The sequence below is a fragment of the Lytechinus variegatus genome, chromosome 16 (genome assembly GCF_018143015.1).
Source record: "Lytechinus variegatus isolate NC3 chromosome 16, Lvar_3.0, whole genome shotgun sequence".
In the NCBI taxonomy this organism is placed as follows: domain Eukaryota; kingdom Metazoa; phylum Echinodermata; class Echinoidea; order Temnopleuroida; family Toxopneustidae; genus Lytechinus; species Lytechinus variegatus.
The window spans coordinates 10966517-10991004 of NC_054755.1; the positions used below are offsets into that span (position 1 = coordinate 10966517).

At 35.8% G+C, this 24488-nt stretch overlaps 1 protein-coding gene across 1 annotated transcript in view; it reads left to right on the forward strand.

The window, feature by feature from the left end:
• LOC121429607 (probable E3 ubiquitin-protein ligase HERC4) overlaps positions 1-24141 on the forward strand; it is a 36700-nt gene extending 12559 nt beyond the window's left edge. Inside the window, exons 7-21 of the mRNA XM_041626725.1 lie at positions 156-283; positions 1150-1720; positions 3220-3398; positions 8355-8436; positions 10292-10490; positions 10768-10919; positions 12594-12704; positions 13314-13400; positions 14951-15211; positions 15923-16036; positions 16694-16815; positions 18892-19053; positions 19612-19786; positions 22041-22143; positions 23525-24141. Coding sequence (XP_041482659.1) covers positions 156-283; positions 1150-1720; positions 3220-3398; positions 8355-8436; positions 10292-10490; positions 10768-10919; positions 12594-12704; positions 13314-13400; positions 14951-15211; positions 15923-16036; positions 16694-16815; positions 18892-19053; positions 19612-19786; positions 22041-22143; positions 23525-23790 — 2712 coding nt within the window. The 3' untranslated portion in view covers positions 23791-24141. The remainder of the gene's footprint in view (positions 1-155; positions 284-1149; positions 1721-3219; positions 3399-8354; positions 8437-10291; positions 10491-10767; positions 10920-12593; positions 12705-13313; positions 13401-14950; positions 15212-15922; positions 16037-16693; positions 16816-18891; positions 19054-19611; positions 19787-22040; positions 22144-23524) is intronic.
• The last annotated feature ends 347 nt before the right edge of the window (positions 24142-24488 follow it).

The window sequence follows — 24488 nt, forward strand, 5'->3', positions numbered from 1 at the left end:
GATATTGAATTGAGTTTGAAGAAAATAATATAATGATTCAGAGTATAATCCCTGAAATATATTCTTATCGGTTGTGCATGAACTTATAACTTTATTTGAATATCTTCCTTCTTGTTGAATCCCTTTTCTTTGATTTTAACTTTATTTTTCTGTAGGATGGACTGCTGATGGTATATGGCATGGGTGTCGACAAGGTCCCATTTGAGTCTGATGAATGGAGAGAGTCTGAACTCAGACCTGACCAGTTTTCTCTTCATGAATTCTTTTCCATTCAGTCAACTAGGTAAGGCATGTTAACACAGGAAAATGATTTTAACAACCCCAATAGGATTTCAAAAAAGGAATGTTCATGTATACAAAATCGAATTGGATCCACAACTTGTTTTAATGCATTAGCTGCAAAACTGGTAGATTTGACAGTTTCATTTGTTAACATAAGATACATGCAGCATGATGAACAATATCTATATAGAAAAAGGAAGATGAATTTAAAAAAATTAAGCAAAATATAGAAAATTGGAATATTTTGCAAAATTGATTTTGCATGAGATAGAATTCAAATGAGATAAATCTGTGGGCGCATTTCCAAATTTTACCCAATTGGATCTTGTGTACCTTGAACCTTCAAGAAGCACTTTCCCCAAAAGCATTGATACTGTCCTAGAGAGGGTTGTGCTGTGTCAGGTGCGGCTGCCAGTGCTTCAGGTGATCCTGTGGTAATATTCTCGTTGCACTATATAGAGTGTGCTAGGTGCAGTGTGCAGGTAGTGCGTGTGTTTCACTCTTACAACATCTTTAGTGGAGGGGGATTCAACTGTCTTGAATGAATGTCCTCTTGAGCCAGCTATGAAGCTTTTATCAAGTTCACTTGAAATTTGGCATTAAATGGCCAAGATCTGGGATTGGGATAGGGACATTATCAACACCTTTTCAATTGAAAAATTCTTTTTAAGGTTAACAGAATTCATGTCAGTCAAATTATATCACAATGGCTTTTACTAATCCTGAGGCTGATGTAGAAAGTTGCCAATTCAAATAGAATATCTCATTCGATCTCATTGATAATATAATATTGAGACATAATCTCACACAGAGTTATGATTTTGGAAATCAGGTCCAGCCAAAATTATGTTGTACATTTTTCCACAGCCGATGTACTTATGCCTTTGATGCCCATGATATCTACATGCTTGATCACAGCAAAGCCCGGCAAGGTGACTCTTCTCAAAACTTACAGCTGGTTCCTCTGAAGCAAGCTTCAATGATTTATATGTTTGAAGCTGAAACATCTCGTGGTTCATATGTCTTTGATCCAAAAATCTGGGGATCAGCAAGACCTAATGAGCTAATGAAAGGTGTTCTGAGTGAGGAACATAGATTTCTGCAAGAGCATGAAGAGGGTGTCTCATACAGCCATGCTGATTCAGCTGAAATATCAAAGACTCTTCCAGAACTTGTCCACAGTACACCAGTCAACAACCACATACAAGCCGGCATGGATGTTGCTTACCAAGATCCTGTAGAGAATGCTGTCAGCGACCTAACTGATGCCATGGCAGCAATGTCAATCACCAACCATGACCGTCCGAACAAAAAAGCAGAAGATGAACCAAGGGTAGATGACGCTGATCAGGAAAACCAGCAAATGCCTCCAAGGATCTTGCGACGACTGTGCCCTGGAAAGAACACCATCTTTATCATAGAGCAGGATGAACCAACGGTATGTAAATCTTCTATAATAAGATGCAATGAATAAAGAAGTAATATTGTTGTTCAAAAGTAACAGATGACCTTACACACATCTGGTGTCCTGCTATTGTGCACAATAGTTGACTAGGTACCTAAGAATATCTTTCAGTCATGCATGGCTTACTATAAGCTTTCTGAAACACCACCCTGCACATTACTGCTACATGTTTTCAGTTTAGAATTAAATTATCTTATTTTTATTTTGTTAAGAAAAAAAGAAGAGGAATTTTTAAAAGTCAGTTCATTAAAATAACCTTTGGGTCGATTGTGTTTCAATATAATGTAGGTGCCATTCATATTTCTTTATAACTATTTATTAAACTGGATCAAGGAATTAATCAATAGTGAGTATGCGTAACAAGTTACGTGTTCATGCTTTAATTGTACACAATCCCCCAGTTGCGCATGTTTTCTGCAGCACTGTGCATCATGTATATACCCATACATGTAGTTCTTTAAAACTGAGACGTCATCTGAAACACGTTGAATTTTTTCAAAGGAAAGGCATGCTGCCGGTGCTTAATTAGGCATGCATACAAGATACGTCTGTGATGTCAGTAGAAAAGGGCTGTGACCATTTCATCTGTGCAATCCTCAAAAATCTGGAGGGATCAAACAGCCTTTCCAATACAAATTCATACCGCCGACCCATTTTATAAAACAAATAATGCTCAATGAATTTTAATGATATTAGTGGTGATGCAGGCATCTCGGGTATTTGCAATAACATGCAAAAGCAGTCGGTGCAAGCGTCTCATGCTTTCCCATAATTGCAAATACCCTTGAGCTGTATTGCCACAGCATACTCATAAATATACATTGTGTAATATCTATTATCACCCGTATCAGACATCTGAGCTGGTCATTTACAAAACCGTATTGCCCTACATTTTATTAATATCGGGAAGGGTAGGTATATTGTTTGTATTTTCCTCGGTCTCAATGTGCGCATTTACTTTGCATGCAGAGACGACGCAAAATATACCTTTGTATTTTCCCTGGTCTCACATCCGGGCATTTGTGGATGCGTATAAAGAGATACGCTTCATAAGGATCCGCGCACCAACAATATACGTCATAATAAAGACAACGCTGGATCCGAGAGCTTGCAAGTACGTCATAATGGTAAAGTGCAGAGCCAGACCGATATTAACATGACACAATAGAACTCTATTTCTAAAAGAAACATCCCCATTATCATAATTTTTGCTCTAGATATCTGATTTGGATGATAATAAAAATATTGACTGGCTCTTCTTTCGGGGAACATCAAATATATTGCCCTTAAAAGACCCATATTGCCCTCGTCTAAAGACTCAGGCCAATATGATTCTTTTGCTGGCAATATATTTGATGTTCCCCTCAAGGCCAGTCAATATTATATAAATATCGTATTATATATATTTTTTGATACATTACATTGTGTAATGTGAAATGTGTATTCATCCCATGTGATTGCTGTCTCGTCAGGGGGAAGAGCTTCGCCTATCAATGGCCCCTAGAAAGGGAATCGCTACACTATCTGCTGAGCTTCTGCAGAGTTTAGTGAACACAGAGGGAGATATCACAGAAGAGATGGCCTCGTTCAAACGTACAAGAGCTGTGCTCTCATCTCCTGCTTGCCTGAATGCTTCCTTTCTTCCAACAAAGTGAGAATGCTGCTTGAAAGGTCAAGTCCACCCCAGAAAAATTATGATTTGAATAAATAGAGAAAAATCCAACGAGCAAAATGCAAAAATTTCATCGAAATCGGATGTAAAATAAGAAAGTTATGACATTTTAAAGTTTCGCTTATTTTTTCAGCAGTTATATGCACATCTCAGTGACATGCAAATGAGGCAGTCGATGATATCCATCACTCACTATTTCTTTTTTTTATTGTATGTATTAATAGAGTAATATATATATATTAATATAGCATATAGTAATAAAACAATGCCAATTCTACATGTTCAGGGGGAATTAATCTCTGTTTAACTTGACAATGAGGAGAAAATTAGAATATCTCATATTTCATATAATGAAATACAAAAGAAATAGTGAGTGGATGATGTCATCAGTCTACTCATTTGCATACTGACCAGGATGTACATATAACTGTTGTGAAATTAAGCAAAATGTTAGAATGTCATAACTTTTTTATTTTACATCCGAATTTGATGAAATTTTTAGTATTGTGCTTGTTGGAGTTTTCTCTTTTATTCAAATCAACTAATGGTTGGGGTGGACTTGTCCTTTAAAGCTGTATTTTGCATGTCTATCCACTCCTTGTAGTGTGCCAATTTATGAATTAATTCCTTTAACATGTACATGGAATGGAGGTAGGAGACAGAAATGTATGCTTTTCAATTGCAATATTTCTTCTGCCAGATAGATTTTGACGATGTGCATCATAATCTGGAATTTAAAGAGGTGTATGTAAGCCTGGCTAAAGATTACATGTATCATTTATCCTCTCAATCTTACAAAGTCATGCATGTAGGAGTTGTTGAATCTTTGTTTAACAGCTGATTCTCTGTGGATATCTATGTAATCATTAGATATATGTTGGCTTCTCTCTTTGAAGTTTCTATTTTTCTTTTAAGAAGGCACTTTGAGAACATATCTTGAGAGTTTATTGTTCAATATCAGTAATTAAACTACAGACAGATTTTAGCTTGAAATGTTCTGCCCATTCCATGCATAGGAAGATATGTTCTATCAATATTGATTTTAATTTGAAACCACAAAAGTTATCTGATAGTATCCATCATTAGTTTATACCTCTATGATCATTGTTTTAGGGCATTCACAATGATACATGTACCATTTTTGTTGAGATAGTGACATGTACATTTGGAGGATTTACCAAAATAAGATAACGATAAAGCTATCTGACTTCTTCATAGTCAAGTTAAAGTAAAACTACTGACATAGTGCCATTCATTGATAGGCAAGCATTACGAAAATGTCCCGTTTGATTCTCGACCTCACTTCGGACTGCAAACTGCGGTTTTATACCCCGATTCGCGTTTGGAAACTTTTCCAACCCCGATAAACCCATCTTGGCCAGGTAATCCCCTTGTCTCGATTTCACCACCACGGGCCAGCTAAATGAGCGTTGAGCCAAGGACGAAATGATAAACAACGCTGTGCTATTACGTAAGACTTGTCTGCCTGTAGAAGGATCTTCGGAATGAAATTATTGTATTCGATATTAAACACGTTTTCAAAGGCATATTACATTCAGACATCCAATGCTAGTCCATTTTCAATTTCGAACGAAGAAAATCGACCTTGAAATAAGGAAAGTAAGCGAATAAAAATTACGGTATGCTTAGCATGCAAGGACCGCGATGCATGCATAGTTTCTGTCTTTCCAGCAAGAAAATGGGTTCACTCGCGCAATGATACAGTCTTAACGTTCGAAAAATAGTAGTAATGGCATACCAACATACAAAGTATAATAATCATGCTGCTGATATGCACAAAAATATGAAATCATTATTTTTTTTACCCCAAAGTCTTATTCATAATTTAAATACAAACTATGCCTGTAACTATTTTTTTAATCGCAGACGTATTATTGCACCATACGTGGTTCTCCGGTAAACTGCCCATGTGCGCTGCATCCATTCCACCGTTTGTTTTGGGTCGTTTTAGTTTCCACCATTAAATGTCTGACTTAGGTATGTTGTGCTAATTTTTTTGTAAGTCAAAATGTTCAGAATTTGTCATTTTGCTAATATGAGGTGATTAAAATTAGCGCCCTGTCCTTTTTGTCGGGAGAAAGAGAGAGAGAGAAATAGAGATGGGGTGGAATTTCCACCCCATCTCTATTTCCCTCTATATATCTTTAACAAGGGCGCCGGAAGCGAGGGGGGCAGGGGGGCACTTGCCCCCCCCCCAATAAATTTTTTTGGGGGGCAAAACGAGATTTTGCCCCCCCCCCCATGTGCCCCCCTGAAAGTAGAAAAATGATAAATTATTAAATAATTAAAGGACAAAAGTATACGATGAAGGCACTTTTATGCCCAAAAATTGTCATTTCTATTGTCAAAAATGAACAATTTTGCCCCTGACATTACATTATCATAGTAAGCCTGGCGTCTTTTGACGAACAGTTCCTCTGTGAAACATACCTTTGAAAAGCCCCTTTTCCATCTTATTACAGTGTGATAACGTTTAACCTTTTAATGAATACATTTCAGACTAAAACCGAATGGCAAGCTAATTTTCTTTAATATCTAAACCTACAAATTATGAAAAAGATGGATATCTTCTTAGATAAATGATTTGATTTTATATATTTCGATCCAAAAAAGTGAAAAAAAATCAAGCACGTTTTGAAATAAAAAGATGGCTGTGTATTTATGCAAAGCGCAAGCGATTTTATTATTTTTATAACATGTCCTGAAAGTTTTCTTTTTTCCCAATTATTCACCTCCCTTCCATCATTCAACTTTCTTCCCGGTCCTATCTTTCTTCTTATTTTTCGCCTCACCTTCCGCCGCTTCGCCCCTTGATCTACCTATGATGACCCCTCCCACGGCAGGAATTTTGTGTAAAAATGGAGTATAAGTCTCGTTAATAGAGTGTTTAAAAACAAATTTGGGGGATAAAGCATAGTTAAAGTTCATTGTGAAGGATTAATCATAACTCATGAAAACTATTCTTTATACTGAGTACGCAAACAATGAAAATATTCTCAGTATATTCCAAGTAAATTTGGAATAAAGGGAAAGTGAATTGGATTAACAAAGGTATGATTTTACTGGGTATGGAACATTCTCGTCTAACCGTCTATGCACTAAATTCAGAGGCGATTTTCTTTTTTCATCATTTTTATTAGTTATGAAATTGACAATGGCCATCGATGTCATCAATGTCATCACTCTTTGGCTGGTATATAGGGCTAGATGAGAGTTGGAGAATAGTTGGGCCGGTATGCCTTTTCTTTTCCTAACCAAGTTCTTAACAAAAACTATCTGTTTATATATATTTCGAAATTCGAGGATATAATTTCGATTTGAAATTATGTATTTTTTCCATAATAAAAGAGCACAAATAGTAGGGGGACATTTGATATTATGTACCCCTTTCCAAAATGGTAGGGGGACGCGTCCCCCCTGTCCCCCTGGGATTTCCGCCCATGGTGATGGGGGAGCTTTTGCATTTTCTAGAATAAAATTGAAAGATTTCGTGCACACTTTGGGTGAATTTTGCCCTCTCGATCGGTGGCCCCCGGATGCATACGGTCATGTTTGTCATCTTAAAGTCTTTAAAAGGCCTATATTACATTGGTTTAAAACAATAGAGTTTGCAATAAGGCTCGTAATTTGCTGGAACTGCGACCCTGATCATGAAGAAACACCAGTCTGGGTCAGAAGGGAGGAAACAGGATCAAAAAGAACCCCAAGACTGTTTAATTCTCAAGAAATTTATTTTTGAATGCTCTTAGAAACGCAACTTTTACACTCAATTTTTACACCCTCAACCACACCCTCTCCCGCTCGATCGCTTCCGTATCTCACGCTTTCAAAAATATTGTGCCCCCTTCGGGATTTCGCCCCCCCCCAAAAAAAAAACAAAAAAAAAACTGAAAGTGTTCCGGCACGCCTTGGTGGAAACAAATCTGAAAGAAAACATGAAACCAAGAAAGGTATTTCAGAGGGAGGTTTACCGTATACACAGGCTATAGGCCTACAAAATAAGAACAATAATGGGAGATAAAGAAGATCACCTGCTAATAACGCATGTGAATTAGAAAACGTTCTGAATAGATATGAATAGAACATTGAAATGCTATCCAAACATTGTGATTCATAATGCTGGTCTTTGTATTTTAATGTTCTATGTATAGGCCTACACCTCAGCTTTGAGAAAAGGACATTCATAGGCCTTACTACAGATATTGGCAAATGCACGTTCTTTAGAGGTGTAGATCAAAAGGGGGTGGATGAAGAAAATAAGTCTAGAAAGAAAAGAATTAGACAGCCAGACAGAGAGAAAGAAGGAAAGAAAGGAAGGAAGAAAATAAGTCTAGAAAGAAAAGAATTAGACAGCCAGACAGAGAGAAAGAAGGAAAGAAAGGAAGGAAGAAAGAAAGAAAGAAAGAAAGGAAGGAAGAGAGAGAGAAAGAAAGAAAGAAAAAAAGAAAGGAAGGAAGGGAGAGAGAGAAAGAAAGAAAGAAAGAAGGAAGGAAAGAAAGAAAAAACTTTCTATCAACGCGTGTATACATCCATGGCCATGCGCTCGCCGGAACTACACACATTGCAATCCATCGTGTGTGGCCCCCTGCTGTGACCGTAGATGCTGGGGTGAATTATCTTCGCGGACCGAGGTCAAGAAACAGGTGTTTCTATACTTAAATTTAATCTCTTGAGGGCAATAGGATTTGTATTACTGGGAGAAGATATTTGTTGATAAGGAAAAATGGGGTATACAGCCCTCAAACGAGAGATTTTCGTCATGAGGGCAAGAATTCTAGTATTTTTAGAAATTAGGTTTTTCTCTGGGCTCTGAGGTGTACCTTTAGTCTTTAGTTTAAAATCTCCCTTTATGTTGATTCTTAAGAATTGTATTATGTGAAATTTTCCTGCAATGTTTCTACTTATTGTTTCCAGACAAAATGAAGTTGGTGTTGATCTAACAGCAGCAAGAGAGGCTTTCAAGTTGATAGACAGCGATCACAGTCTCCTTGAAAAGGTGAATTCATAAAACTTGGTTAGATATGGTGCACAAATCTGGGCAGTAAAGTTCAACAATTAGTAGTAGTATTAGTAGTTGTAGAAGTGATAGTAGAGGTAGTAGAAGTAAAAATAATAATAATGATAATAATAGTGGTAGTAGTAGTAGTAACAGTAGTAGTAGAAGTAGTAGTAGTAGTAGTAGCAGTAGTAGTACATGTAGTAGTTAGTAGTAGTAGTAGTAGTAGTACTATTAGTAGTAGTAGTAGTACATGTAGTAGTAGTAGTACAGTGTAGTAGTAGTAGAAGTAGTAGTAGTGGTAGTAGTGGTTAGTAGTAGTAGTAGTGGTAGTAGTGGTTAGTAGTCGTAGTACATGTAGTAGGAGTACATGTGGTAGTAGTAGTAGTAATAGTAGTACTATTAGTAGTAGTAATGGTAGTATTGGTAGTAGTAGTAGTAGTAGAAGTAGTAACCTTGAGGAAATATCCACCTTATCAGGTGCTCAAGGCACTTCCTTGTAACCCTGCTAAGTTTGGCTACAGATTCCACTGCTTGTTGAGGAGTTCCTTCTTGCCAGTTCCCATTTACCTCACCTGAGTTTAGTGCAGCATATTGTCAATCAATTGTCTCGCAGTTCAGTAAATTACACCATGACTAAAATTTGAACCCATGTCCCTCAGTTTCAAAGGCAATATTCATAAATTAGACCTTACAAAATTCCATATGAGGTTACCCCCCCCCCAATTTTTTTTTCTAACAACTTTATTAAAGTTGTTACTTAAAGTATTGAGACCCATATTGGATTTTCAAGTGCTAAAATTGAAATTTTGGTCATGGATATTTAACAAACATCAACAAAGTGCCACATTGATGGCAATGTTTAGAATGAAATGGCCATTCATATGGTAGTTTTCTTTGAAAGATTTCCAACAAAATACCACTTTGCGATGGAAAAATAAATCTTATCATCTGGACTTACTTTGGATCAGAGAACATAAGAGATGAAGAAGCGTCCCGGATCGGACGTGAAACTGTTCTCTGTTCCAAAGTAAGTCCAGATGATAAGATTTATTTTCCATCGTGATTTGACTTTTCTTGGATGAATCAATCCTTTCATCAGTTTAAAATACCTCTTTGAATATAGAGAGCCATGGTGGAGTTTTAATGGTGAATTTGAAATATTGGGGGAAAAGATTTTGTGAGTCCCTTTTAGTTATAGGTATTAAACAGGATTCAACGCACTTTTGTTATGTTATGATGATGCTTATCCAAGTCATGATTTTACTGTTTTTCAAAGGCTTTTCATCTTGACACACCCAGCGGCGTTTTTCAGTGTAATCCTGCTTAGCCTCTTTTCTTGCTAATCCAAGTTCAGCATGGACAGTGTAGTGGGGAATGCAAAAACATAAACATGTAAAGACACTGAGTATGATTGCTGCCTAAAGAAGTTGCACAAACTTTATTATGATGCCTTTCATTCTAATGCTGAATGAATTAGTTATAGGGATTAGAATGGATATCATCTTTTTTTCAGTGTTTTTAATTAGAGATATTACAATTTATTTTAGAAAATGTAGGTGTTTCTTAACAGCCTATGCAAAGAAAATAGATTAATTCAGCAAATTACATTGTTATCAAAGACTGTAATTCCATTTGCTGTATCTTTTAATTTCTTTATTAATAACAAGTTATTTTAGTCTGACAACGTAAGACTTTGTTCTGCTAAACATGAATTTAAAACGGATAAATCATGTACTCTACTAATAAAATACTGCTGTTATATATTCACAAATTATTTTTGTCATATACACACCCTTACCAGAAAGTTAAATCTTGAAAATCATTTACATATATTTACCTTCCAAACACATAGCTCTCCAAATCGATTCCTAATGAGTTCTTTAAAAGCCTCCCGAAGCCACAGCACCATAAGGAAGTTCTTCGATTCATCTTGATTCTCATGGAATGCCCCATTTTCAGACAGCATCACTATCCCTGGGGACGCCGTCTCTTGGCTGCTATGGGCAGGTTCATGATATCTCTTCATGATGCATCTGAATGTGAAATTCTTGGTAAATATCATTTGAAATTGATCGAGTTTGATTTAATTAAGTTCATATGTTTGCCAACCCTTTGAAACATTATCCGCAGAAAAGGATATTAACTACCCCATCTAACGAAAATACAGAGATGTTTGTCTTGGAAAGGTTGTGTTAGTTCTTTTCAAACCTTTGCTATAGTTATATCATTTTCCACTTCTCATTTAATGCAGAATAAATGTGTATATCGATAACCTTTTCATGCCATTTGTAAATCTGCAGAACACATTTTCAATTTCACGTCTTTCAGCTTGTTGGTGGAAGTCCACACCGGCATCATTTCGTCATACTGTCAAAGCTTACCGAAAAGCACTTACATTCTTGATTCAGAAACGGACTAGGGTCGAAGATGAACCCAAAACTTTCCTGACCTATCTGAAAGTCCTAGACATCTTGAACAAGGTAAGGTTTGTATGAAATCTGTTGTAGGCACATCAATAGAGTCATCATGGTGCTTTTTGTCTCACCTGCATAGCAGAGTGAGACTATAGGCGCTGCTTTTCCGACGGCGGCGGCGGCGTCAACATCAAATCTTAACCTGAGGTTAAGTTTTTGAAATGACATCATAACTTAGAAAGTATATGGACCTAGTTCATGAAACTTGGCCATAAGGTTAATCAAGTATTACTGAACATCCTATTAGAGTTTCATGTCACATGACCAAGGTCAAAGGTCATTTAGGGTCAATGAACTTAGACCATGTTGGGGGAATCAACATCAAAATCTTAACCTGAGGTTAAGTTTTTGAAATGTCATCATAACTTAGAAAATATATGGACATAGTTCATTAAACTTGATCATGAAACATTCTACATGAGTTTCACGTCACATGACCAAGGTCAAAGGTCATTTAGGGTCAATGAACTTTGGCCGATTTGGGGGTATCTGTTGAATTACAATCAAAACTTTAAAAGTTTTTGGATCTGATTCATGAAACTTGGACATAATAGTAATCAAGTATCACAGAACATCCTGTGCAAGTTTCAGGTCACATGATCAAGGTCAAAGGTCATTTAGGGTCAATGAACTTTGGCCGAATTGGGGGTATTTGTTGAATTACCATCATAACTTTAAAAGTATGTTGGTCTAGTTCATAAAACTTGGACATAAGAGTAATCAAGTATCACTGAACATCCTGTGCGCATTTTAGGTCACATGACCAAGATCAAAGATCAATGAACTTTGGACACATTTTGGGGTATCTGTTGAATTACCATCATAACTTCGCAAGTTTATTGATCTGACTTTTGAAACTTGGACATAAGAGTAATCAAGTATCATTGAATATCCTGTGCAAGTTTCAGGTCACATGATCAAGGTCAAAGGTCATGTGAGGTCAATGAACTTTGGCCACATTGGGGGTATTTGTTGAATTACCATCCTATCTCTGTAAAGTGTATTGGTCTAGTTCATAAAAGGTGGAAATAAGAGTAACCAAGTATCACTGAACATCTTGTGCGAGTTATAGTAGTTTTCAAAGTCAGCACTGCTGCTATGTTGAATCGCGTGATGCAGGTGAGACATCCAGAGGCATTCCACTTGTTCCAATAAGGAATCTCTTCACATGCATTCCACACTGGTCACTCCATTTTGTCTATTGTATGGTCTTGCCTTCTGCATACATGTCTCTGATTGACGAACTTGGTTATTGATACCTGTTTCTAAAAAGTGGTTTTGAAGCAGGGGCATCCCTGGTTCTTGTAAATTATGCAAGGCACTTTGATAAAAGTCTGTTCTACGTTCATTGTATTCAACAGGAATTCTAATCCATATCTTTCTCTGCAAATTATATTCTTGCCCATTTTCTGGCGATGCTGAAATGGGAGCAAAAATACCCTATTCATAAATCTTTATGTTTCAAATCTACAAAATTTATTACACAGTAAAGAAATAAATAAATGAATAGATGAAGAAAGGAATAAATGACTGAAATGTTAACAAGTAAAGGAAAGAATATATGTATGAATAAATGAATATATGAAATAAATGCATGAATATTTATTTAAATGATTATCTAAGTGGTTTTCATTTTGCCATCGTTCATCAAACTGTACTACATCAATTCTTTTCCCTTAGGTCAATCTACAGCATGATATTCTTTCCATAAAGAGATTTTACATCCCAAAGATTGACCAAGTTGAGTTTCAGCCAGGAGAAAGAACATATGGCCGAAAACACCCACTATCAGTAAGTTAATGTGGTTATTTAACTTGATAGTGCCTTATAAATGCACTGACTTTTTTGTGTGTTTGTCATCAATGCACTGGATAGCCCAACTCGTACACGCCATGAGTCAGCACCAAAACAAATTTTGACTTCTTATACCATTTTCAAAAGCACTGAATATGATTTCTGTTCTGCTGATTAAATACACTTCTATTATTTTTTAGGTGAGATTTGCAGAATGAAGGAATAATGAGTTTTTATAGGATGAGAAGACTGCTGCTCATTGAGCACAAATTTACCTCAACTAATAAAAAAAACTTTTTCATTGACTATGTTTTAATATTTTGTAAAATTGTTCCCACTGCAGAGGTTTAATCCATTTTTCAAATTGACGATATCAATTTTATCCGATACAAAAGGTTGGTCAGAAGAAATATTCATTTATTATTCAGCATTTAACCAGTTTTGACTTTGATATTCTTGTTATGTTGTACTTTTTACTTTTTTCAACTAGAAAATAGTTCTTTTCTCACTGTTCACCCTATTGATAAAATATTAAATTTGATAAAATATTAAATGAACATTTCTTAATAAATGATATTAAAGTGAAAATAATTTTGTTGATTGCAGGACTTTAAGTGGCAGACGTATCCATTTCTCATTGATCTAGAGTTGAAAACATCTATTTTCATCACCAACAACCTGGCTGAGAGACGGGTAAATATTGTAATTTTCAATGCTGTCTGCCTGATAGATTCCAACAACATGCATCATAATCTTGAATACATGTAAAGCTCTGTCTCAATTTATAAAAATATCTCAACTTATAGAGACAATACGAGAATGGAGTATCGCCATTGGTGTTATGACAATCATATATTCTATGTTCATGCAAAAAACACAGTTCAGAGAAAGGCTTGTTCATGTTTCATCATTTTTTTATTGGTAGATTCATAGCCTTCTTGATAAGTACCTGGGACTTTCTATAGTAAAAAGGATTTACAAGGTCTTACATATCATGTATGAATTAAACGATATGATAGGATTTCAGCGTAATAAGCTTCCAGACACTGACGTATCCAACAGTTTGAAGGAACAGAAAAGGGGAAATTCTATTGGGTATCACCACTAACCTCAGGCTCACAAGAACTAAGTCAGTCCGTAGACCTACATGTATAACACAAACATTTCAATTTTGATTGCTTTATATGATAGCTCTACGTTGGGATACTAAATATCTGCTCAGAAAATTTAGAAATTCATTAAATATGCATATTTTCAAAACTCACAAAAATGCTAGTTATTCATTTGTTGATTTGATTTAGATTTTTTTGGTTCCATCTGAGAGCCTTATGAGGTTTACCAATTTCAGTTCTGTTTCCTCAATTTATGTCACGAATATAATTCACTACAGTGTAAACTTGGCTGAAATTAAAGATGCAACGGCGCAGATGCTTTATCAGGGGTCCACTGAGCGCAGCGCAATCAACACAGGTAAACACACGATGCGAGCTGAATCACAAACTCTCTGATAACTAAATGTCAATGTGAAATCGTGTCTTGCTTGTTTATAATGAATCTGTATGCAGAAAATGAAATTAATGATGGCCATCATTTGATCATCAAATGATTCAGGCTGCTTGATTTTAGTTCAGCAGGGTTAGTTCAAAACCTTCACAACCGGTAAGTGGAGTTATTAGAAGATCGATCTCACTAGTACAGCCGCCATGCCGCGCAATATCAAACCACTCTGAGCGATGCATGGGAGTCAACGGTAGCTGCGCGCAGTCAGTCTATTCAGGAACCGGCTAGCTTAGAATGATAAGCCAATTTTGCTTAAATTAGAGCTTAGCCCATCTAGATTTTGTCCAGATCATGGAGATGAGCCAATTAGGACTAGATTACCAATATCTTTGTTCAAACTTTCATATGAAAGGGATATAAAACAAATATATTGGGCATTTCTTTCGAAAGTGTAATGGAAATATTTTATCCTCGGTTGGCCTTGCAATGTTACTATTTTCCCTTGGGGCTCGCACCCCTCTGGAAAAACGGTGCGTTTAATATTGGCCAAACCAACCTCGGATAAAAATATTTCCACTCTATTTTTTCAAACCTGGTATATTTGTATACCCGGTAATATACAGTCGGCCCCCTCTAAACTATTGTGTCTAATCTTCTAGAGTTTGAGTTGTCATTGTTATGTTGCAAGCTGTTATTACTATTTATCACTATTATTATTGTGATTTTTCTTCTTTCAAAATAAGGATATCTTCCAGAACAACGTGGTAGGTTTCTTTCAAAGGAACTTTTGGGCATACTTTGAATGGCTACATGGTTTGGGTCCTCTGCCACCCGACACCTCTATGGTCAATCTTACCATTACAGTAGACCGGAAAGACATCTTTGGGAAAAGTGTGCAGGAGCAGCTAGCTGAGATGTTGAATCTCTCGATGCCTTTACTTCGACGACCTCTCAGAGTTGTCTTCGTGGGGGAAGCTGGTGTCGACTTTGGCGCACTGAGTATGGTAAGTCCTCCTGGATTCAAAACTTACATTCCACATATAGATGTGTATACTAAAGGAGGATCCTAGGGATCATTTTATGAAACGACTTGTCAGATGTTCTGACGGTTACATTATACTTACCTGGCAGTTACCATAGGAACTGCTTCTCAGCCAATCAAAGTCAAAACTTGGCTGATCTGACAGCTTGTTGTACCTTACCGAAAGTCTTTGTCGGATCTTAGCAGGAATCTTGTCATTAAGGAAATATGCTTCTTTTCATCGCGGCTTTCCTCGCATCCCCTCTTGTTTTGTATATGATGAAGTGTGAGAATCGGTAATGAGAGCCAGCTTGCGGCACGCTCGTGCAAAAGAAACCGTTTTGACATCTGAAGGTACCTACAGAATTTCATTGCTGGTATTTTTGCTCCAGAAATTAAACCTCTGGCATATTATTCCCATGAAGCTGCCATCGCCCCCCCTAACATTTCTATCAGACGCTGTTTGCATACCCCTTCACTGACAGAAGGACATGATGGCCACCCGATCCCCTTTGTCTCAGTCCCTCCAATTATAAATAGTAAGAAGTCATTTAGTTGCCAGTGATCGTCATCTTACATTGTTTTGCCTTTTCACATATTATCCCCCTCTATATCCTTGATATGATGTGGCAATATTTATGTAATTAACATGCGTGTGTCAGTAACAAGTATTTGTTTCATTCAATCAAAACAGGAATTTTTTCGGCTTGCTTTTAAAGAACTTCTGGATCCAGACAAGGAGGACCTTGCATTTGTCCGATATATCAACAGCCTTGAAAAACACAACTCTTTTGTTTGGTTTCGGAAGGTATTTCATTTTTCTTTTTGTTTATTTGTCAAAAGACTTTGAATAAATCTAGTAAAATTAGAAAATTTATTTAAGAGTTAATTTTTACTTCTCTCAATACTAATTTTGGCATAGTATGATACTGTGCTATTTTGTTTTTGGATAAAATTTTTTATTTCTCCACATATGCCAAAATCTTTTGCAAAATAAGTTCCAATGAATTTCATAAATGATTTTTTTTAAAGCATGTCATATGATGCATGTTATCAATATCTTTTGTGGGGGTATATTTCTTTTCAACATCAATCATTTTTCTTGGAAAGCCAAATCACTAGTTAGCCTACTGATTCATTGAAAAGTGAAATTGCAATTAGTTTATGTACATTTTTAATAAGATGTTATGACTACTTTAAATATTCTTCTTTGCTCTACCATTTACATTTGTTTGTTCTTATCATGATGTCTGGGAATGAAATCATTTCATTTATTGACAATCCTTTCTCATTTTTTTCACTAAATCCAAGTTATTAACAATACTAATCTTGCAGCATTATAATGTTAATGGAAGTGACATAATTAAAAATCTCTAAAGTACACAATCTATGCATATATTTTAATTTTCATATGTAGATTTAATGAAATTATTTAATTTTTTTTCTCAATGTTTGTACCCATCAGGAATGCAAGAATTCCAAACTAGCAAATATTTGCGGTCTCCTCTTTGGACTTTCATTGTACAACAAGGCAATTGTTCCATTACCTTTTCCACAACTGCTCTATGCCAAGCTTCTGGGAAAAGGGTATGTTTTACTCTACAGTGCGTATGAAAAAAAGCGGGACAGTTTTGAAAAGTCTATAAAAAATTGTTTCAAATTATTGTATCCATATTTTGATGTTAATAGATGCTCTGAGATCTTATCTTTGAAATGCCATTAAAAAAAAATTGTTCATGTTGAGCGAACACGGGACGTTTTTGTTGGGGGGTTCAAAAAGAGGCGTGCGCCAAAATAGCAGAAATGAGAAGTTTGATGATTAGACTTTTGGCTAATCAGCAGACTCCCTCTTATAATGAAAAGGTTAAGAGGAACCCTGCTGATTAGCAAGAAGTCCGACCATCATATTGATCATTTTATGCCATTTTGGCGCAATCCTCCTTTTTAGCCCCAGACAAAAACATTCAGCGTTCGCTCAAGCATGAGCAAAACTAAATTATTTTAATGGCATTTGAAGGATAAGACTTCAGAGCACCTATTGACACCAAAATATAGAGATCATAATTTGAAACAAAAATTTATAGACTTTTCAAATCTGTCCCGTTTTTTTTATACGCACTGTATAACAACACCTTTAACAAAAAGGGCAAGATTATGTAACAGAACAACTTAGTCCATCATGCGATCACATGTGAACCATGCGACACACATATTATTGCTGGGATGTTGAAATCTTGTATCTTCAGATAAAAAAAAAGAATGAGAATACATTTATCTGGAAATAGGCTTGATTTTAGAGTTATGACAATAAGTAGCAACCTTCTATTGCCTTGTAATAGTTCTTGACAGAAATTAGGAGACTGTGCTCAGACAATTTTGAGATTGCCATCATTGCTATTGCTTCCAACAAAAAAGCTTTATCTGAGCTGCATTTTTTTAAACTTTAAGATATGAGGTTTTAACAGCCAAGCATACATTTTTACCTACCGGTACATATATGGTTGCATCAGTATGTGGGATGTTCTATGAAAAAAAAATCCTTATTCATTCATATTTATTTTGGTTATCAATAAATATCCAGTGGCAAAATCCACACTGAATCATAGTCCATAAAAGGAATAACAACTAAAGCAAGATGACAAGGAATGTGCGGAAGCACCTACTGTTTGTAGTCCCACCGCATGTGACTAATGGTTTCGTTATTTCTTCGCCCAAATTGTCGGACATGCCAAGTCTCACGCATTATGCACGATACTCCCGCATTATGGACTGTTGCTCATCCTCTCCAGCGTCTTTCTCACGCATGTGTCATAGCCTATACGCAATGCCTGGTGATCTCACGCCGAATCAGAGATAATCTCACTGATGGCTTGTCTTTGAACTTGATTTCTCTGGATTGTAGGCTATGAGAACCACTGCATGTGTGCATTGGAACTCCACAGACTCATTGGCCCGAATTCTCGAAGGATGACTAACATAGCCTTTGCTAACTTAGACCACTAGCTGGGCTAACTATCCCCCGTGGGCTAAATTAGCCCACCGAGCATTTCACAAAGCGTGGGCTAGTTAGCACCCCCGGCTAACTTAGCCCACCGGGCTAAATATTTAGCACAATGGGCTATATGACGTCAAATGACGCGATTTAGCCTATGGGCTAAGTTAGCCACCTTTCGAGAATTTGGGCCATTAAACTAACAGTGACTGTGAGAATACTATCCTTCTTTCGCATTCTGTTATATGTTAATCCCGATCATTTCAAGTGATATTTTGTTTATACATGTAGTATACATCTTAATGTACAAGAAAGACCATTATACGTTGAATATTCTATATGATACATGCTGTATGAGGTCTGGATCTAATGGATAATTGGGGGAAATTAAGCATATTCCGGTGGTTCTGTATGGTAAAATTGTGACGTGGCCATGACGCATTTACCCTATGTGAATATTCATGTATATGTTTGTGTGTATATGTCTGTATGGCGGTGTACTTAGGATTGTTTTAAGCCCTCATTTAATGTATCAAGTCATGGCCTTTCAAGTACCAATATTAAAGTTTATTTTTAATCCATTTGTCTGCATGTGGATCCTGTAGTAATAATAGTTCATCTAATGGAATAGAATAAACTGTTTTTTATTTTTGTTTTTGATCGACCCCCAGCCCAAAGACTGAGATGGAGGAATTGGCAGAGCTGGACAAGAAATATGCCAAAGAAATGTGCGAATTGCTGAGTGGAACTGAAGAGTATGTGAAGGAAAGTTGCTTTGGTATGGAGATTGAATTGGAGGATGGCAGGAGCGTTGACGTCACCAAAGAAAATGTGTAAGAAAAATCACCCCAAAGCTTTATTTAGAAATTCATGGGAAATCCGAACTTGGTCACAGGATGTGTGAAAGAGGAGATTGATTAAAAAACCCAGAATGATGCCAGTTGAATGAAATCAGACAATTTATAAAAAAATGAGGGCACTAATATTGTGTTAATTTCCAATGAGCATTTTGTAAAGTAAATTATGACAATTGGTATGGACAAGATCCCCATTGGCTGTTTAATTATCAGGGATATATGTTGTTTTTTGTTTGTTTTTGTAAGTACCTAAAATCAAAATATAACACATATAGCATAATTGGTTTATGTCTTCATAAAATGGAGAATATCATTTGAAAGTCAACCTTTTGAAAAAAAAAAATACATTCTAACCATTTTTTGTGTTTAGAGTAAATGGGTGAGTAGTCCTTCCCCTACATCACTCTCACACATACCCATGAGTGTAGTAACTCTTGTGTTGCAGTAATAACTTTTTAATTCATAGATTTTTTTTTATTCATCTCAATATTTCCACTGTCATGGTTCAATATCAATATTTTTCTGTGCTATTAGACATCGCTACGTGGACAAAGAGATCAAAGACTACCTGGTTCCGTCACAATTTGCAGCATTCCAGAAAGGCTTCCAGAAAGTCTTCCATCCAACTGCCTGTGAAATGTTCAGACCAATTGAACTAGAAACACTTGTCCTGGGAGAGAAACATTTCGATTGGAAAGCACTGGAGCAGGTAAAATGAAAAAGCAATACTTTAATTTTTTTGTGAACTTTATTCAATGTGTAGATTTATAGCGGGAGTGATGGTGCAAGGAATACGAAACAACTTTGTCAGCTGAAATGAAATTGAATGTATATTATTAAGTCACATAAACGATTTCGAATATATCTGCTGTTTGTTCGAGCAAATTTGATCCAGAAATGGCTAAAATATTTTTGTCTCATCTGCATAGCAGAGTGAAACTACATGTATAGGCGCCGCTTTTCCGATGGCGGCGGCGTCAACATCAAATCTTAACCTAAGGTTAAGTTTTTGAAATGACATCATAACTTAGAAAGTATATGGACCTAGTTCATGAAACTTGGCCATAAGGTTAATCAAGTATTACTGAACATCTTATTAGAGTTTCATGTCACATGACCAAGGTCAAAGGTCATTTAGGGTCAATGAACTTAGACCATGTTGGGGGAATCAACATCAAAATCTTAACCTGAGGTTAAGTTTTTGAAATGTCATCATAACTTAGAAAATATATGGGCCTAGTTATCACCAAACATCCTGCATGATTTTTATCGTCACATGACCAAGGTCAAAGGTCATTTAGGGTCAATGAACTTTGGCCGATTTGGGGGTATCTGTTGAATTACAGTCAAAACTTTAAAAGTTTTTGGATCTGATTCATGGAACTTGGACATAATAGTAATCAAGTATCACTGAACATCCTGTGCAAGTTTCAGGTCACATGATCAAGGTCATAGGTCATTTAGGGTCAATGAACTTTGGCCGAATTGGGGGTATTTGTTGAATTACCATCATAACTTTGAAAGTATGTTGGTCTAGTTCATAAAACTTGGACATAAGAGTAATCAAGTATCACTGAACATCCTGTGCGCATTTTAGGTCACATGACCAAGGTCAAAGGTCAATGAACTTTGGCCATAATGGGGGTATCTGTTGAATTACCATCATAACTTTGCAAGTTTATTGATCTGACTTTTGAAACTTGGACATAAGAGTAATCAAGTATCACTGAATATCCTATGCAAGTTTCAGGTCACATGATCAAGGTAAAAGGTCATGTGAGGTCAATGAATTTTGGCCACATTTGGGGTATTTGTTGAATTATCATATCTCTGTTAGTGTATTGGTCTAGTTCATAAAACATGGAAATAAGAGTAACCAAGTATCACTGAATATCTTGTGCGAGTTATAGTAGTGTTCAAAGTCAGCACTGCTGCTATGTTGAATTGTGTGATGCAGGTGAGACGGCCAGAGGCATTCCACATGTTTAAATATCTGTCTTCGTATTGGTGTTTGTTATATCACTTCCTATATCAGTACACACATAAGTCCAAAACAAATTTCCCTTTGCTTGGACACACATATGTATGATATCGCAGAGCTCATAAAGCATGGAAGTATCTGAGCTTTTTACTTAATATTACTGCTTTCCTCTTGGACCAATACTCTTAATTTACAAGAATTCATGGGAGCTAGAATCTCATAAATATTTTTTTTATATGTGCAGAGTGTTATGAGGCTACTTTGAACAGGAGAAATTTGTCATTGCCTACATGTAGCTCTGTTGATCCATGTAGCTTTGCACATAATTGAATTTTTTCCTTTAATATGAGCTATAATCATATTTTAATTTTGGTTCTTGGAAAAAAAATTTGACAAGCAAAAAACAATAAAAAAAGGTTTTCAAGCTTGTATGTCCCTTGTATGAGCCATGTACATATATCTCTGGAATATTAGGAGGAAAATTTGAAAAATAGGATTATGAATAATAGACAATCACGTTGCCTCTATCTTAGAATATGCATGCATTTTCTCAAATAACACATGGAACTAAAAAGGTAAACCAGAAATACACATCAACTTTCTAGGATTAAAGTGATTTATCACCTTCTGCACATACAGTTCTTCAAATGTTTATACACAAACTGCTTCTTTTAACTCGTTGCCTATTTGATGGCGGACATGGTAGGAACAAGCTAGCTATAAAATATGAGGAGAATGATATCTAGAGGACAATGACGCTCGCATATCAGTGAAGTCATTAACTAACCAATGAACGTCTATCATACTTGTAGGTCCATATGATACAATTAATTCATGGAAATATTCATTACAATGTTCAGAAGATTCAATATCTCTTTTTGTTGTGTGAAATGAAAAAAATATATACATTGAAAAACTGAGTATTCTATTAAGTCATATCTCATTGCTATACTCTATACTTATTCTAACTTTGTATCAACAGTCAACAAAGTATACATTGCCATACACATCTTCTCACCCAACCATTACAATGTTCTGGACAGTGTTCCATGATCTGGAAGATGGCTGGAAAAGGAAGTTTCTTGGTAAGTAAAGCAAAGTAGCTATCCACTAAAATACTCTAGTTGTATCAAGGTGGCATAAATAGTGCTATTTTGCTGATGGGCATAGCCCCCCCAAAAAAAAAGAACAAAAAAAACAATGGTGTTATATTAACTGCCGGTGATGTTGCTCATTGCTTATAATGTACATAATCAGGTAGTTATTAAAAATCAAACCTAATTTACATAAGATAAAAACTCTAGATATAGGCCTATTAATGTCAATTTGCCCTTTCTTTTTTGATATACTTATATTTCCATAATTTTTATATTTTTGTGATACCAAATTAAATATACAATTATGAATTCATGTAAAAAAAATCAGAACAACTTAAGTTAAACCACACATTAGCATATCCCCCTCCCCCATCTCATTTCTTTACTATGAATCTGTTATGAATTGACTCGTGTGCATATTATACATGTAGCTTGCTTTACTCCCATTTATGTAGCTCTGTATACTGATCGTCTAGAACAGATAACCTGGGCTTATTGTAATTGTCTCCCCTTTTATCAATAAAAGGTGATTTATATATTTTTTTTAAATGCTAGTGTGTATGTTGTAGATTTCATGTACATGTTGCTTGCTCGGTTCTTTCGATTCTGACATAGCTGGATCAGAGCTGCAGTAAGCAGTGTGACTTTCTAATAAAACTCTGATGGCCAATCTACATAGACAATAGATACCACCTGGACTATCCGTTTGATAAATAATATTTCATCTCCCCTCAGAATATGTATTTTCTCCTGCTGACAATACTTCCCTTGGTACTGTGCACTTTGGAAAAAAAAATCACTGGGCAAAAATTTATTAAACTCAATTGTTGAAATTAAATGTTATGTTCTGACTCTAGGTCTGTTGAATATCTGTTGAATACTCCACATCTGAAAATAATGAATAAACTATTTGTGAATTCTAAAATCTGATCATTGGTTATAAAAACCAGGTGAGGAGTAATTGACGTTGGGTAGAATTGTCGATGCATAAAACATTTCATCCGCACATTCCTTGGCCTCCATGCAAGCGACACATTTTCATTTCAGGTTTGAAATATATCTTGTCCTACTTCAGGTGTGTTCCTCTATGATTATTTGCTTTATATTCCATATCTGAACTAAATAAGCTGTATATTTATAATGGTAAATTTCCCTAAGTTTGCGCAGTGCCCCTCGTATGCGCATTTCTGCGCGATTCTAGTAAAAGAAGATACATGGCGACCACAAACTTTCCACATGCAAATCATAGAAAGATATTCAAAAAAAATTTTTTTTTCAAAAATTGAAAAAAATATGAAAATTGTTAGGAAAACCTGGAGAATCAAAACCAGTTTATTTCATCTTGAGTCTTTGCTTGTATTTTGTTCAGTATATGTGTCAGGGTCGGACCGTGTACCAATCGGCGGACTGCAGAATCTAGGCCTAATCATTGAGCATCTTCCCGTACCTGATGATTGTTCCAGCTCTGATACAGTTGAAGATAGGCTCACCTTGCTGATGCCTACGGGGCATCCCTGTGATGATTTTGGGTTGAAGCGTACTTTACGACTGCCAGAGTATACTAGACCTGATGTTATGAAAGATCGCTTGACAGCTGCTTTTTCGCAAACAGACATTGGATTTCATATTGCTTAGAGTTGGATGATTTTATTTTGGCCCCATCTTACAAAGAGTTGCGATTGATCCGATCATTCAAAAGTATGGATGGCCACCAATGCCAACATCTAAAATGCAAATTTGTTCAAAGTATTTTCTAGATATGATGTATGTATATTCATACATTCATATTTATAAACATATTCATATTCATAAACATATTCATATTCTAAACATATTGTTTAGAAGATTCAGTGCAATTCTCTTTGTTTACCAAGGACCTTGTACAAGTTTTTAGTAGAAGTAAATATGATACGGATGGATTTCCATACACTGTTAAAAAACCCTGATTTTCCAGAAAAAAACAAGATTTTGCAGGAAGCAATAACAGAATCATTATGTAAATTCATAAAACAGGATTTTTTCTACAATTTAACAGAACAGGTCGGTTTAAAAAGGGGAAAATGGTGTTTTATCTAAAGAATTTTGTAAGGTTCCATACACCAAATACCAATTTCCTGTTATTTTACATGATCTAATGTAAGATTATGCAATCTGGTAAGATTACAGGTGTTCTTGAGACTCTGCTGCAGTAACTTCTTTTATTTCAAGGAAATTTTCTAACAGTGTACACTGGATTGATTGGATCAAACGTAATTCTTTGTAAGATTGGGCCCTGGAGGTTTGATTATTATTAATTTCTTTATAGTACTATTCATATATTTGCCTTACCAGTA